This window comes from Pelodiscus sinensis, chromosome 4, assembly GCF_049634645.1.
Source record: "Pelodiscus sinensis isolate JC-2024 chromosome 4, ASM4963464v1, whole genome shotgun sequence".
Lineage (NCBI taxonomy): Eukaryota > Metazoa > Chordata > Testudines > Trionychidae > Pelodiscus > Pelodiscus sinensis.
In genome coordinates, this window is record NC_134714.1 from 50,096,928 (window position 1) to 50,114,051 (window position 17,124).

The 17,124-nt window shown below is 40.3% G+C and overlaps 1 protein-coding gene across 3 annotated transcripts in view; it reads right to left on the reverse strand.

The window, feature by feature from the left end:
* Window positions 1-17,124, reverse strand: part of AKAP6 (A-kinase anchoring protein 6) — a 384,054-nt gene that overhangs the window by 96,544 nt on the left and 270,386 nt on the right. For all 3 annotated transcript variants that reach the window (XM_075926957.1, XM_075926955.1, XM_075926956.1), the window contains 2 exons: window positions 13,496-13,644; window positions 1,494-1,614 (listed from right to left, as the gene is read on the reverse strand). In XM_075926957.1, the coding sequence (XP_075783072.1) occupies window positions 1,494-1,614; window positions 13,496-13,644 (270 nt within the window). The remainder of the gene's footprint in view (window positions 1-1,493; window positions 1,615-13,495; window positions 13,645-17,124) is intronic.

Consider the following 17,124-nt stretch of genomic DNA (forward strand, 5'->3'; position numbering starts at 1 on the left):
TCGATGCCATTCTGGCAAAGATGCTTCAACCAAACACAGGTTATTCAGCTCAGTGAAGGGTTTACTGGATGGAATTTAAAGGCATGTCATAGATAGGAAATCAGAACAGATGGTCCCTTTTTGCAATACAATCTAGGAATCTGAGTTTATCTAGGGCAGAGCCCATCAGCAGTGTGTGAAGTTATATTTTTAGTTTTCTTTTAATATTAACCAATGACTGACCAAGAAAGAAATTGAGGCCACTAAACTTAACCCACTTGTGACTTTTAATAAGTTAGAGCTGAAACAATATTCTCTGCATATGAATGTATTTTATAACTTATTTCATAATTCATTGTTTAGGTCCTTTGAAATAAAAGGACCTACATTAGCTAGAATAAAATTCATGAAGGGCATTAACATTATAATTCAAAGCAAGAAAATTATAAATTATATTTAAAAAAATTTCAAATTCTGTAACCTTAGACGAAAGAAAGCAACTTCCATTTGACCTTGAATGTACCATTTATTCTATAAGAAATAAAACAAAGCTAGAGGGTAGTTGTTTCTTGTCATTATACTATTGCTGATTCTGTGGTTAGTTATTAATTTTATTTTTTATGATTCACAATCTGCTCTTTGAAATACGCCATATGCTCAAAGCAATTCAAGGATGACAACTGTCAGAATTACTCCAATAAAAATTGCCTAAATGAGGAAGATTTACTGCAGCCTGATATTTCTGTGGAAAACATCTCCCTCCTTTCCCCAGCCTCCATTATGCCCCTTGAATACAGTTTCTCAGACAGACAGTAAAGCCTGTAACAATTTTAAGATGAAATCTATATTTTGGGGAACTATTAAAATTATCCATTAAAAAGAAAAAAAACTGATAAAACAATCTGGATTAAGACAGAAATGGCAAATAAGGGAAACAGTATATATTTATTTGACAAAGGGCTTCCAATCAATATATGAGTTCAAAATCATTTTGTTTAAATCACAAGGAAGTGTATTGACTTAACATGACAATGTCTGCTTTATGAATAACTAATAAAAAATTAAATTGGAAGAGTCCAGTATCTCTGCAGCAGTAAACCAAAATCAAGGTAAATTTCTCTTCCCTGAAGAGGCCTGAAATGTGGATAAAAATCGAACTGAAAGCACCAATCAAAACACATTTTGTTAAATGCTACCTTTTCATTTTTTCTTCATTTTGTTTCAGTCTATTTATTAATTCAGTTTCATTTATTTCTATTCATCTCGAAGACAAATCTTTGTCGTTCTATAGAATTACACCAAATAGAATGTGATAAAGGGAACTTTCTTGCAATTATGATGTCGGTGCAGCCTGTCAGTGCACAGGGGATGGAAATGAGTTTGGGGACAGGGAAGGGAATTCTAATAGACACCATGATACATACAATGAACGCTGCGATACCCTGTGAGAGAAAGACTTGTCAAGCTAATCAGATCTTCTATAGCTAGGTAAAGGCAGTAACAGTAGCTCTAACCTTGTAAAGATGCTGCTGCTGCTCCTCTGACATCATCAGGTCATGGCTGTCCATCACTATAGATTCCATGTCAATCAGCCAATCCCAGAGCTCCTGGTATTCTGAATCAAAGTCCAAAAGACTGTAGATAAGAAACAAAATGTATTATGCATACATACAGTCCAGTTGTTACAATCTTGTATTATAATAATATATTCTTGAAAACTCATGATGTTTAGTTATATTTCTAAAGAGACATTCTGTATTTATAGAGTGGATGTAAATGAAAATTGAAATCTAATTTAAACCAGTGACACGACCTAAATTTGGTGAGTGATGCAAGATTCTGACAACTGTAAGCATACTGTACTTGCTGCAAAAATGTAGAAATAAAAAAAACCCCATAGATAATGTTGCCTAATGGTTTTTAAAGTGCTAACATTATATTTAACAAGCTTCTCTACAATGATCATGATATACTATTATTCATACCAAAAATATTACTTTCTCAGAAAAATGACTCAATCCATTTAGCCATCCCTCTGCTGTCTATCTGCCTATCTCTGCAAATATATATCCTACATTTATTTTCATGGATGAATAGCTAGCATTTCAACTTAACGCTTTAGGATAGGCTTGAGTGAATATGGTAAGCCAGTGAGAACTAAGGCCAGATACAGTATTAGACAGGTGTTCCCTACAGACATGTAAGAAACAAAGGTAAGGACAGGAAGTCAAAACAATGAATCCTTGAATAGCCAGCAATCATTAAAATTCAAAGGAGGATCACTATGGTTTTCAACAAAATAAATCATTAGAATAAGGAGCTTAAAAGGATTAATGTGATTCTCCATTGAAAGCCTAGCGAGTAAGTAAAGCACAGATTCTTCTGAAACACTGATATCAGAAAGAAGGTATACATGGAAAAACTGCAAAATTGTCCAAAGAAATCTGAAAAGGAATCTTCAAAACTTGTCAACTGTAACTGACCAAAAGTCTTATTAATAACAATTGAAGAAAAACATAATTGTAGGTCAAATGAGTATATAACAGTATGTGTTCCTGTCCATGAAATTAATATTTCTTACAAAGGCTATTTTTTCAACTATATAAAAAATTTTACCTAGTTTTTTAACATCTGTGGCCAAGTCTCTGTGGCAGCAGGATGGCCTAGTGGTTAAGAACCCAGAAATTGCCAGCAGAAAAGGGGTGCAGAACCCTGCAGCTGGTGCCCCAGCCTAGAAACTCCAGCCCACTATGGGTATGTCTACATTAGCCCCCTAGTTCAAACTAGGGAGGCTAATGTAGGCATTGGAAGTTGCAAATGTAGCCTGGGATTTAAATATCCCGGGCTTCATTTGCATCTTCCCAGGCACCGCCATTTTTAAATGTCCCTTAGTCTGAACTCCATGCCCGCGGCTACACGCGGCATGGAGTAGGTAGTTCTAATTAGGTTCCACGAGGAGTACCGGTAGTTCAAATTAGAGATCCTAATTCGAACTACCTACTCCGTGCCGTGTGTAGCCGCGAGCACGGAGTTTGGACTAAGGGACATTTAAAAATGGCAGCGCCCAGGAAGATGCAAATGAAGCCCGGGATATTTAAATCCCGGGCTTCATTTGCAACTTCGAATGCCTACATTAGCCTCCCTAGTTCGAACTAGGGGGCTAGTGTAGACATACCCTATATGAGTATTTTCTCTAAGTTTGGGGCATGATCCCCAGAGCCCAGATTTCCCCCTTAGCTAGGGTTCTAGCAGGTTTCCCCCACTGTCCCAGAGGGGTGCGGTTGTATGCTTACTTGCTCCTGTGGCTGGCCAAGTGGACGGGCTTTGGTTCCTGTCCTGCAGTCAGCAGAACCACATTCCTGTCTCCTTGCTGGTCAGCCCCTAACTGAGCCTCCAGGCCTGGCATTGGCTACCAGTAAAGCAGGGTGGGGCTAGCTGGGCCAAAAGGTTTTGTTTAACCCCTGTGATGCCAGGCCCTCCTCTCTTCACTCCCTCACAACATCTTTTTCATTAATGTTATAAATGAAGTGAGAAAATATGCAATAAAGGAACAAAAGAAATAATAATACAGTTAACTCCTCACTTAATATGGTCCTCACTTCATTGTTATGTTGCTTATCTATGAGAGCACATGCTTATTTAAAGTTGTGCAATGCTCCCTTAGAACATCATTTGGCTGCATACTTTGTCCACTACTTGTATGCTTTTCTGGAAAAGCAACTTGTCTTTATATGGATTTGGAACCAGGATGGGCTAAGTAGCCCTCTATCCGCTTCTGTAAGTTTCCTGTAAGGTGGTAGTCGCCAACCTTTTTAACCACAAGATCACTTTTTCAATTTAAGTGTAATGTAAGATCTACCTCAAACCCAAATACCTTTGCCCCAATTCCTTCCTGCCCCTTCTTTGATGCCCTGCCCCAATCCACCCCTTCTCCGAGGCCTCACCCTGCTCATGCCATCCCCCTTCCACCTCTAGCCTCACTCACTTTTTATCAGGCTGGGATAGAGGGTTGCAGTACAGACTCTGGTCTTGGGCCAAGGAGTTTGGAGTATGGGTGGAGCTCAGGCCTTGGACCAAGGTAGGGAGTTGGGATCCAGAAGGAGTTTCAGGTGCAAGCTCTGGGAAGGAGTTTGGGTGCAGGGGAACTCATGTCTGGGGCAGCAGGTTGGGTGTAGGAGGAGGTTCAGGGCTGGGACAAGGGTTCAGGAAGCAGGTTCTGGCTGGGCACTGTTTAACTAAGAAAGCTTCTGGGAGGTGGAGCAGTGGAGTTAAGGCAGGGTATGTACAGCAATAGCTCCATGGCACCATGTGCTGCCCGTCATCTACAGGCAGTGAGCCCACAGCTTCTACTGGCCACATTTCCCTATTAGGGTATGTCTACACTACAGAGTTAGTTCGCACTAACTGACGTTAGTACGAACTAACTTTAATAGGCGCTACACTAGTGCTCCGCTAGTTCGAATTTAATCCTCATTTTACGAGGATTAAGCCTAGTTCGAACTAGCTAGTTCGAATTAAGGGCTGTGTAGACCCTTAATTCGAACTAGTGGGAGGCTAAGGCTTCCCAGGTTTCCCTGGTGGCCACTCTGGCCAACACCAGGGAAACTCTATGCCCCCCTCCCGGCCCCGGACCCCTTAAAGGGGCACGGGCTGGCTACGGTGCCCGTGCCAGGTGCAAGCCTGCCAGCACCCAGCCAGCAGACCCTGCACCTGGCACGGATCGAGCCAGCCACCTGATGCCCCCCAGCCCTCCCCCTCTTCCCGGGACCAGGCTGGCGGCTCCCGGGAGCTTGCCCGGGACCGCAAGAGGCGGGCACCCGCCTGGGCTAGTGCAGACGTGGTGGACCTCGTCCACGATCTCCGCACTAGGCACAGGAAAGTGGCCGTCTAGGGCAGGAGAACTGCCAGCCTGGCCACCCAGGAGCAGGAGTGCATGAAAATCAAGGTGGTCCACTGAGACCCCCGACCCTGAGCCCTGAGCTTACAATGGCCGTCCTGGGTCAGACCAAACGTCCATCTAGCCCAGTAGCCTGTCTGCCGACAGCAGCCAACCCTAGGGACCCTGGAGGGGATGGACCGGAGACAGTGACCAAGCCATTTGTCTCGTGCCATCCCTCTCCAGCCTTCCACAAACTTTGGGCAGGGACACCACTCCTACCCCCTGGCTAATACCACTCCATGGACCCAACCTCCATCACTTGATCTCACTTCCCTTTAAACTCTGTTCCAGTTCTAGCCTTCACAGCCTCCTGCAGCAAGGAGTTCCACAGGTTGACTCTTTGCTTTGTGAAGAACAACTTTCTGTTACTAGTTTGAAGCCTGCTACCCATTCCTTTCCTTTGGTGTCCTCTAGTCCTTCTTTATGGGAACTAATGAAGAACTTTTCTTGATGCACCCTTTCCACCCAACTCCTGCTTTTAGAGACCTCTATCCTGTCCCCCCTCCGTCTCCTCTTTTCTAAGCTGAGAAGTCCCAGTCTCTTTAGCCTTTCTTCACATGGGACCTGTTCCCAACCCCTGATCATTTTAGTTGCCCTCCCCTCTCCCAGCCTCTCTCTTCCCCTCTCCCACCTCCTTTTCCCAGTCTCCCCCAGTTTTGTTCAATAAAGACAGATTCCATTTTTGAACACAATTGTCCTTTATTTTGTACATTAAGAAGAGGGGCTAGGGAAGGATAAGTGGAAGGAGGTGAGGGAGGAATGGGGTACGTACCCCCGATGGGGAGGACTGGGCTGGCTCTGTGGGCTTCTGGGGGTGGAAGCTCTCCTGCAGTCCCCCAATTGCCCCCTCTCCCCAGATGGCAGCCTGCGGCAAGTGCAGCCGGTTTGATGACCGAGTGCTGTGATGTGCCCAGTGTGGGTACTCTGGGCACTCCAAGCCAGGACTGCTTTGCAAGCAGGGCACCCAGAGAACTGTCTGTCCGGGGTGGGGGTCGGGACCCTTTAAGCACAGCCCTCGGCTAGCCTGAGACAGCATCTCCACGCTCTAAGTCCTCCTCTGATGCCCTGCCAGCACTGCTTCTGGCCATCCTCAAGCCTGGTTCAGGGTCCACGTAATGTGGACGCGCTAGTTCGAATTAGCAAAACGCTAATTCAAACTAGTTTTGTAGTCTAGATCCGTTAGTTCGAATTAGCTTAGTTCAAATTAACTAATTCGAACTAAGTTAGTTCGAATTAACGTTGTAGTGTAGACGTACCCTTACTGAGCAATGGGAGCTGCAGGAGCAGTGTCTGCAGGCAAGGTCAGCATGTGGAGACCCCCTGCTCTGCTTTTCTCAAGGGCTGCAGGGACATGCCAGCCACTTCCAGGAGTGCAGGGGGATAATTACTCCAGTGATGACAGGTTAGGCATTTTAGAACTCACTACTCAAAGAATTAAATTTAAGCATAAGAGAAATGATAATTATAAAATGCACAGACCAATCAAAAACCATAAAGAGCACACTTTTCAAGCAGTTTCAAGAAGTAACAACAACCCCCCACGTATGTGTTGGGTTGGGAAATGAGAGTGCAGGACACTATGTTTGTGAGAATGACAGACACACACACAGTGTGTGAGAGTGACAGATCTGCATTGCCAAGCTCCCTCCATCCCCTTCTCTGTGTGGAAATAGAGTGGGGGGACACCCTGACATCAGCACCCACCTCTTCTCCCTCACACACTCTGCACAACAATCAGGGGGAGCCCAGCGGGGTAGGTCCAAGTCATAGGGCAGGAGCAGCATGACAGTGGGTGGAGGGGCAACTGAAGTCCCAGCACTTGATTGCTTCCCGTCCAAACCAGTCAGGATCACCTGTCAGAGGCTGCAAGATCTACCTGTAGATCCCAATCTACTGGTTGGTGACCACTGCTGTAAGGTGTTCAGCTGCCCCTCTCCTGCACTGCTGTGCTGCTCCTGCCTTCTGCCTTGGAGCTGCTCCTGGGAGCTTCCTGCTTGCTGTGCATGTGGTGGAGGGAGGAGGAGAGAGAAGGGCATAGATATCAGGATATCCCTCCCTCCCCTCATCAAGCCCCCCAAACTGTACCTCTGTTTTCTGGGAAGTGTTTGCAGCCACCTCTGTGCATCTATTGTGTTTCCTCCCTTCTACCTCAGGCCATGCTGTCTCTACACTGTGAGGCTACATTAACAGCATATTAACCCTTGAAGTTTCAACCTATTGCTAGTTCATCATTTAATAGAAAGACATTCCCTGGGAAATAGTCCACCCTCTATATTAATCACCTAAACTAAGCTTCACAGTCATCATTGATGTGTTAAATTGTTACAATACAGTCACAGTATTAAATTGTTTAAAATTGTTTAAAGTTTATTCTGCGTATGTACATACTGCCCTTTGCTGAAAAAATTTCCCCTGGAACTTAACCCCATCTACTTACATTAATTGTTATAGGGAAATTGGATTCACTTAACATCATTTTGCTTACAGTAGCATTTTTCAGGAACATGACTATAACATTGTTAGGAGTTACTGTACCATAAATATAATGTATTTACTATTGTAGTCTGAATTACCATTAATTAGTGTACCATATCCAAGGTGATTTTGAACTTATGTAGATATAGTTAATGTGATGAGATACACACTTTTTTGAGAGGAAGGAAGGAAGGGTGGAGAAAGCATTTAGTTCTCTGTAATATTACTTCCACCAAGACAACTAAGAAAGTACTGGATAGCGCACTAGTGTTTTTTTCTGCATTATCTCTAGATCAATCCACTACATTTCACATACTCTTGCTCAATAATTTATGAGGTTGTATTTCCTGTCCTGAAAAGGTAAGCAATGGTGCTATTGTAAAGAAGAGCAGGCCATGCACAACCAAATTATTGTGGTTGGAGAACAATAGTTTCATTGGAAGTTGAAGGCTGTTGTAATTTCTCATGAGGTGTTTGACTGGACCTTTATTTTGAAGCTAATATAAACCTATAACCTTCAGGAATAAAATCCATGGTATTTAGAATGCAGTGAAACAGAATCCTTACCTAAAAACCTCAGAGAACTGCCTAGCCATTCTGCATGTTAAATACTCCATTTTTGATATTGTTTCCTCCAAAACTTATCCCAGCTCTTAAAGACTGACAGGGTAGAATGCTGGTTATTAAAGACGTATATTTTACAAGGCAAGAGGCCAGATTTTTAGCTTAATTGGTATATGAATATAGCTTCATTGACTTCCTAGTGTCTTAACTGTGTACATCAGGTGAGAATCTAATTCAAGAATTAGAGATGAACTGAACCAAAATCTAGATCTAAACACTCTACTCCTTTGAAAAATGGGTATTGGGTGGTTATTAAAACCCATAAATGGACCAGAATTTTATTATAACTGGCAAAATTAAAGTTCTGGATCCAAACACATCTGACACTCTGGGACTTGAAAATCTGGATCTGGAATAAGGTCTAATTTTTGCTATGCAAATCTATGTTTAATTATTATGAAGTTTAGTTTACAAGTTGTCTAAAGAATGTTAACTGTTTTGATATAACTATGAATTAATCGTTAAAAATCTCTTGGATTTTAAAGATATTCTTTGTTTTAAAAAACGTAGCAGATATTACTAATTTGATAAAATTTATAAGGTAACAGGAACAAATAAAGAAGTTAACAAAATAGGATAAATGTAGGTTCAGTGATAGGTTAAGATTAAAATATAGCTGTCAACATTTCTGTTAGGTTGAATATTCCCTCTATATTCAGAATCCATTTTTTTGATACTTAGCAGGTAATTTTTCACATTGCCTGAGGCAGAATCAAGAGAAGCTTAGCTTCTGAAATACTGTATGTGTGCTAGATGTAGGAACTGCAGAAATGATTTGATTGTGCTGGATTATCCAAGTCTACTGATTACTTTTAAAAATGTAGAGCAAGTGTTTTTGGTCCAAAATATTCATCGAATAAAAGATATTCAAAGATTCCCAAGGGGAATGCAACAAGGTGTGCTAAAGAATAAATGATTAAACTTCCTTGAATATAGTTTTATGCTTAATAGACTAAAGTCATGTTTGCAATATAATGTTTTTAACAACATTAAGATATATTTTAGCTTGGTAAACATAAGGAAAGATATACAGAACTGCATGTCTTATCCCTTAAACTCTAAACATATTTCTTAAAATATGGACATCAATTTATTATTTTGAATGAAAATTCATGAGCAGCTTTCTCATGAGAAAACCAGCTCGTCTGTGCCATTAATAAATAAAAAGGAATGTGGAGCTATTTCCATCAGCCATTTTTTTCATGTCTGACACAGACCTCCAGATTGTATTATTTCTTTGATGGCACAGCTCACATGGCATTTAGAAGTACTGTAAGCATAGGAGTATGCCTGCCAAAAAAAATCTAACCAGATAAAAAAATTCTTTCAAGTTTCTGGGTCATCATCTGTTAGATCTTCTTTCCATAGGCATGCTCTAGAGGAAACCAAAATTTCTGACCATAACAGCTTTACAAAATAAGATTGCTTTAAATTCTGTGCATATCTGGAGCATTGCATAATGTTCAGTCACTGCATTCAGGGCATGTCTAAACTACATACCTCTTTCGAAAGAGGGATGTAAATTAGACAGATTGAAATTGCAAATGAAGCTGGGATTTGAATTTCCTGTGCGTAATTTGCATAATGGCAGCCTCACATTCTTTCGAAAATGGGTATTTCAAAAGTGAAACTGCTGTCTAGACATGGTTCTTTTGGGAGAAAAAAAAGAACCCCTTTTTCGAAAGATCCTGTACTCCTCATTTTTTGCGGACATAAACTGGTCCGTCCTCATTTTTTGAGTACAGGATCTTTCAAAAAAAGGGTTTTTTTTCGAAAGACCTGCGTCTAGACAGGAGTTTCACTTTCGAAATACCCATTTTCGAAAGAACGCATAGCCGCCATTATGCAAATGAAGCACGAGAAATTCAACTCCTGGCTTCATTTGCAATTTTGATCTATTTTACATCCCTCTTTCAAAAGTGGGATGTAGTCTAGATATAGCCTCAAAGCTTGATTCTGCAGCCCTAAATACAATCTAATATGTATGGCCAGTGGACTGGAAGAAATAGTTCTGTGACCTGTGCAGTAGTTTACTAAACACAGTAAATGTGGGTCCAGACTAAGGGTGTTCAGAATCTGAACCGGTGCAAGTCTCATAATTTTGCAGCTCATCCCTACTACTCCCCTTGAGCTCTTCCTATGCAGTTGGTGACCATCGTTCTACTGCAACAGATCCCAATTCTGTTATCCTTTATTCTCCCTGAAGCCATTCCTATGCAGACATAAATTGGTCCCTACTCATTTTCATTGAAACTATCCCTATTCTGCAGACATGTCCTAATCCCTTGTACTCCTACCTCAGGGTATGTCTACACTACCCCGCTAGTTCGAACTAGCGGGATAATGTAGGCATACCGCACTTGCAAATGAAGCCCGGGATTTGAATTTCCCGGGCTTCATTTGCATAAGCGGGGAGCCGCCATTTTTAAAACCCCGCTGGTTCAAACCCCGTGCAGCACGGCTACACGGGGCTCGAACTAGGTAGTTCGGACTAGGATTCCTATTCTGAACTACCGGTACACCTCGTTCCACTAGGAATCCTAGTCCGAACTACCTAGTTTGAGCCCCGTGTAGCCGCGCTGCACGGGGTTCGAACCAGCGGGGTTTTAAAAATGGCGGCTCCCCGCTTATGCAAATGAAGCCCGGGAAATTCAAATCCCGGGCTTCATTTGCAAGTGCGGTATGCCTACATTACCCTCCTAGTTCGAACTAGGAGGGTAGTGTAGACATACCCTCAGAGATTGTCTATTGTGCAGACACAGCCTTACTGGTCTCATTTTATCCATCTCTTCTCTGCACTTAAATCTATTTCTCATCTATTCCCACTGTAAATGTATCTTCCTTTCACTATATCCTGATTCTTACCTTTTTCCCACTGTAGGTATTTCCTCCTGAACAGCTACAAAGGGCCATCCATCAGATCTCTAATTCATGGGCATTCTCATATTACTCCTCAACATTTTGATATCTAATTAGTTGCTTTACATCCAAAAGCTAGTATGTTGACCAGATGTCCCGATTTTATAGGGACAGTGCCAATATTTTGTACTTTAGCTTACATAGGTGCCTATCATCTTTCACTCCCAACCGTTTTTTGTCTGGTCACCCTAAAAGCCAGCTATTCAGAGTTTTCAATAGGTCTTAAATTGTCAAAAGGATGCAAAGGATTCCAGAACTTCCAGACCTCTTCTTGAGTCTATAGATACAAGACATGAAGCCTGAATTCCTGCTTAACATCCAATACATGGTATAGCTGTCTGGAAAAAGGATTGGTGAGCAAGAGGTATTGTTAAATACAGTGGGTTTGGGAGAAGTTACCTTATGCTTTTTGGGCTCACTGGCATACTGAGGTCTCTGCGTCATGGAATTTAACAGCACAGTGAAAAGAAAGCTTTTTAAGAATCTACAACAGAATTTTAATTATTTCCTTCATTTTCGTATGTACAGAAAGTCATTGCTTGGAGAAAACAAGTGTGGTCCTGCTGATCTGAGGTGCTGTGCCTCCAGAACTTTCTTCTCCAGTGTTGAGGACCGAGTAACTCGACGTTATTATTTATCCTCTCAAAAGATACACAAGCCTTGTAGACTTTTCTCTATTATACAGAAAGAAGACTCTTTTAGGAAATGGATGTGGGCTAATCAGATAGAATTAGTGGGATCTTGATTACAAAGGCAGAATCCTGCTTACTTCCATACCTAGTGCCAACCATAAAAACAATTTGTGCAGAACTGTTGTGCAATGATTTTTGTGACCTGAGAGTCAAATATTTAAAAAACGACTCTTTATCTTGTAGCTGCAATCAAATGGGGGCAGAATATAAGGATCAGATTTTCCACAGGGCATGAGGAATTTAGCCACTCAAGATGGATGTCAGTGAAGGTTGGCACTCTTTGTTCTTTAGGCCCCTTTGAACATCCAAATCTAAATTTCTAAATAGCCGATTTATGGCTTTCAAGCAAGAGGTTAAACATCTAAAATGTCATTTGCATGTGCAATTTTGTCATTTATATGTGCAATGCTTGCCACTGATACTATGATAAGATACTATGTTTAGGACCATACATTAGAGATGTGTTGCATGACCCTTTGAAAGTTAGTCCTGACAAAGCTGCACCAGTGCATCTGAGGATAGTAACTAGAATGCTTGTAGTAGGTAGATCAGCCATGGACCTAAATATCACTAAAGGGGAGGGAAATATTCAGAGCATAGGGATAGGGCATTTTTCCTCTTACATCAGTGGAAGTTTGGAACAAATCCTTATGTAGACTGTTCAAGGGACAGTGTCTACATGGGGAATGAGAGAAAATGCAAACTCTGTATATATCTACAGTAGAAAGAACTGGGGAAGAGATTATGTGCAGGGAATCAGACTGAGATGACCAACTTATTAGATACAGAAATCTCAACAGACAACAGCTAAAGTAATAGTTATAGCACTTTCTGGGAAACAGTTCTCCCAAATTGATGCTATTTGGGATGTAACAGAGACCTTTTGATTTTTTTTTCAAGAATAACCAAAAAGAGACAAAGAAAGAGCATGTGGCTGGGGTAGAACAGTCTGGTGATCAGAGCAGCCCACTGGGAAATGAGAAACCCAATTCAACTCCTTCATCTGCCTAATCAATGGCAGTCTCTCTTAATCTCACCTGTTGGCATTGTTCCAGTTTGTATAAATAAGCAAATATTGATTGCATAAATCAGAACAAGTGCCCTGACATTAAACTGGTTTGGGAACTCACTCAGAATGTGGAGAAGTGGGGAATTGAACTTGGATTGCTCACAGGGCCTTAACCACCAAGCTATTCTGGAGTGGGTTTCTTGCTTGATATCATATTGACCAAAAATTCCATTCTAGATCTGCAAAATCTTCCTGTCAAAACAGCTGTATTTCCACTAAAAGTTCTGGTTTTGCCTAATTGGCTATCAATTTTGGATGAAACAACATTTAATCAAGTATTTCCTGGAGAATTCTTGTGCCTACAGCATTCAGTCTGTATGGCACTGGGCCATATTTAAACCAGGAATTTAGAAATGAAAGGCTTCACGTTTACCAACCTATTCTCAAGTAAAATGATCTCTAAGGAAGTCTGGTATAAAAAGATACTGACATGTGATGGAAGTCTTTGGAAAAAACATAGTAGGAAACCTGAAAGCCTCAGAAGAAATTAATAAAGAGAAAGAAAGCCTGGATACTAAAGGCTGAAATTTAAGGATGGACAAAATTTCTCATGGAGATAATGGACTGCTATTAGGAAAAAGAAGTTTGGTAGTCCTGGGAGTGAAGCAATTAACGTAGATAAAAATGATCCATTAATTTTTGCAGTAATTAATATGACAATAAATATACATAGTGTGTTTCCTTGTCTCTTGGTTAAGGAAAAATATCCTGGCTAGCAGTAAAAAAAAAAAAAAAAAAAATCATGTAAAGAAAGTACAGATCAGAGAGAATAAAACAACAAAAAGAATAGTTTCCTACCCATTACTTCCCACTGTGTGAACTTTTGACATATCAGCAAACTCTTCCTTTCGCTTGCTACTGCTGTTGTACTGTTCACTATACAGCTTTAAGGACATCTGTTCAACAGCATCTCTTTGTGCTTCCAGATAGCATAGCTGAACCTCAGCCTAGAAAAAGGAAACAAAGAGGAAAATATTTTTTTCTGTACAGAAGGAATGCATTTAAAATGACTACTTTGGGACCAGAACAAACATTTTAACCAAGAGGAATATTCACACCATCATTTCTTTCTTCTCATGATACTTACTGGGCTGGTCCTATAAGTGAGATCATAGTACAGTATATTATTTAGTGTTACAAGTGGACCATTTAAGTTCTTATCAACTTATGTCCCATGAGATGTATCCTCAACAAGATGTTTAATAAAAATGTGCGTGTGAGCGAGCAAGATATATGATATATTAGAAATATAGTACAAAAAAGAGCAGAATCATATATAAAGTAAAACTTCTTGCATATTTCAGAAGCTCATCTTCAACTTTTGCTAACAAATTGAGGAGGTTTCAGGGTTAATTATACTCGCATTGTTTTGTTAAATTAATAACTGTAAATTTTAAAAAAGGGCTTGGTATCGTTCATATACTATTTCCCCCATCTAGTTTCCAATTATTACTCAGCAATCTTGATAGTGAGGAAGAGGCACAATAAATTATATATGCTGCTTTCCATCAATCTATGTGCTTAGCCAAAAGACTGTTGAATAATTTTTGGCATCAAAACTTTTTGAATAGATGCTTTATTTATTGCAGCTGTGGTGATCAGCTGGATTCTGGAAGTCAGAGCACCAGATGACATGGGAATAAACTTTGCTTTTTGCTATGCTTGCCCCTGGGTAGCAGAGAGGAGAACAGAAGGAAGGATCAGTTTAAAAGCACTTTGGGGCCAATATGCTCTTGTTTTCCTTTCGTAAGGATGCACTAAAATAAAAAAAATACGGATATTACCAATTCTGACAAGCTTTAAAAATGTCACTTTGTAGCTTAATTTTATATTCCCACTAGTAATAGCATGCTGAGTCAATCATTTGATAGGGCAGCATGATGAATGCACTAGCATAGAGGAAACTTTGGTTTGGATATGATCTTCAGACTCCAAGCAGCAGTGGAAAGAAATATTTGCTTTCTGCTCAGAGGGTAACAGAGCCTCCTGTTTATGACAACAGCCATTTGTGATGTAAAGAAAAAGTGCCAAGATGAAAATACTAAAAGAGGGAAAATTTCCAAAGCCCAGAGAGAGCTTATGAGCCATGTTTGGACTTGAAAAAAATAAGAGTGCCAGCAACATATGATTGAAAGAAGTGTTAGCATTATACTTGATGTTTATGAGTATAAATTTGGATATGGATTTTGCCTTCTTTGAAGAAATTTTATTATTAAAGAAAAATACGTTTAAAAGTATGTATAAACAGTATGCACAATACATAACTTTCCTTACTGATTTCATTATGCAATAAAGTGCTGTAGTCCAAGTATTCACAGATGTACGATCTTTCTTGAAGAGGGTTGACGTGGTTCTGCCAATCTTTCAGTCCTTAAAATATTTTTGTTTAGTATCACTGAACAAGTTTATAGTAGGCTGTATGCAGTGCTTTTTTTGTTGGAAAAAAAAGGTGCTGGTACTCCAGGGGAAAAGTTGTTGAGCTCTGACTGGAGGTGCCGGTACTGCGTCTGGAGGTGCCAGTACTGTGTACCGGGCAATACCATCACCAAAAAAGGGGACAATTGCACAGGGGCCTGGCATTTCAAAGGGGCCCAAACTCCTAGTCACTGCCACTACTACTGCCACAGTGGTGGCAACTGGAGTCCTGGGCCCCTTTGAATTGCCACGGGAACGCTGCTCTGTCACTCCACGAGGCTTTGAGGATTTGGGGGGAGGTGCCCGGCAGTGCTAAGGACTGACTGCCCTTGGCCACATCCCTTCCACTTGAAACTCCTCCCCTTTCAGGGGTAGGGAGTCAGGCTGCCCTACATTTTACCCCTGGGCCCACAGTGGCTGTCAGTTCTAGTGCTAAGCACCCATTTATTGTCACAAGAGTACTCTTCAGCTTAACAACGTGTCATCTGTGTAGCCATTTATACTTTTAAAAATAAACTAAAATTCAAAAAACAAGGCAGTAGATACACTGTACAAGTATAGAAACAATGTAACATGAATTAATTATGGAAGTTACATATATTTACCAATGAAAAGGCAATTTCTGAACATGTGAAATTATTAAGATATTCCTGTCAAATATATCTAATCTCATCTGGTTTTTACAAGATAACCTAAGTTGGGACTAGTCTTCTACTTTGATGAATCCCTTGAAGGAAAAGGAAATTATGGAACACAGACTGCAGTTTGCAGACCTGAGAAAAGAAAAGCAACAGAGAAAGCAGATTTCCCTTTAGCTTAACAAATAGCTTCCTTCTGTGGGTTACCGAGGTTCCAGGTTCAATCTCTTTCTGGAGTGGATTCCTCAGTCACAACCATAATCTTTCATTTGATGTTTACTCACTTTGATGCCTTTATGTATTCTGCGCTGTTCACATCAGGCTTTACAGTTTTCATTTATTCTTGCCAGAAAGCACTTATTCATTAGCTGTTTTTATTTTAGTTATGGTTGAGGTGGCACTTTCATTCTAAACCTCTATTCTGAGTGGTTGATAATTTTCCAAAACAATAACCTTATGAAATAAAATTTCCCATGTTTGTTTTCAGCCTAGAGCTGAATTCTTTTCGCAAGTTTAAAGAAAATAATTTTGCCTGTTTTGAGGACATAGTTGCAAGTGAAGATGCCTTTTCAACTTAGGAAAAATAACTACTTTTCTTGTTTTCATTAATTAAAATTATTTAAATTACTCATACGCCTTCCCCACATAAAGCCCTAAAAATCCCCATGATTAAATTTTCACATGTACCCTAAAATCTGACAACTTCTATATATGTATTAAGAGAGAGTCTCTTAATGAACACATGATTATTTCCAAAGACACAATATAGTGTCATACTAGTTTTCCTAATATTTTAGGTATACACACATAACTTTTTTAAAAAACAGTTTTCTATATATTTTAAGAGAAAAAATGGGAGAGGGGATAAAAGAAACTTACTTGCTTCCCAGCTTTGAAATTCTGCTAACTTGCAAAAATAAGGCAATAGTATGTGGAAACTCCTACCTGTAAATCTTAGAAGATGTACAGCTGGGAAAGTGATTGGTAAAGGTCTTGGACTGGCCTTTGAACGCCTTACAAAATGCACTGCAGGCTCTCAATTTCTTTTCAGCTTACAGTGATCAAGTCATGCTATACCTTCAGTATACTTTTCCTCATATAACTAAGTTAAATGCACACACACAGAGGTAACACAGCCTCTCTTAGCTATACATTGAGCTTACTAATAAATTCTGTACAAAATATAACTCATAATGTGGAGTAGGCTATCCTCAGAGATGCAAACACTGTACTTCAAAAACAAGAGACTGTTTTCTTATCATCCCTGCCCCATCTCTCTTCCCAATATTATTATTAAGTATTAGTATTAATAATAAGCAGCAGCACTCATCAGGGATATGCCTAAATGTTTTTTGCAGAATTCAGTAGCTCCCT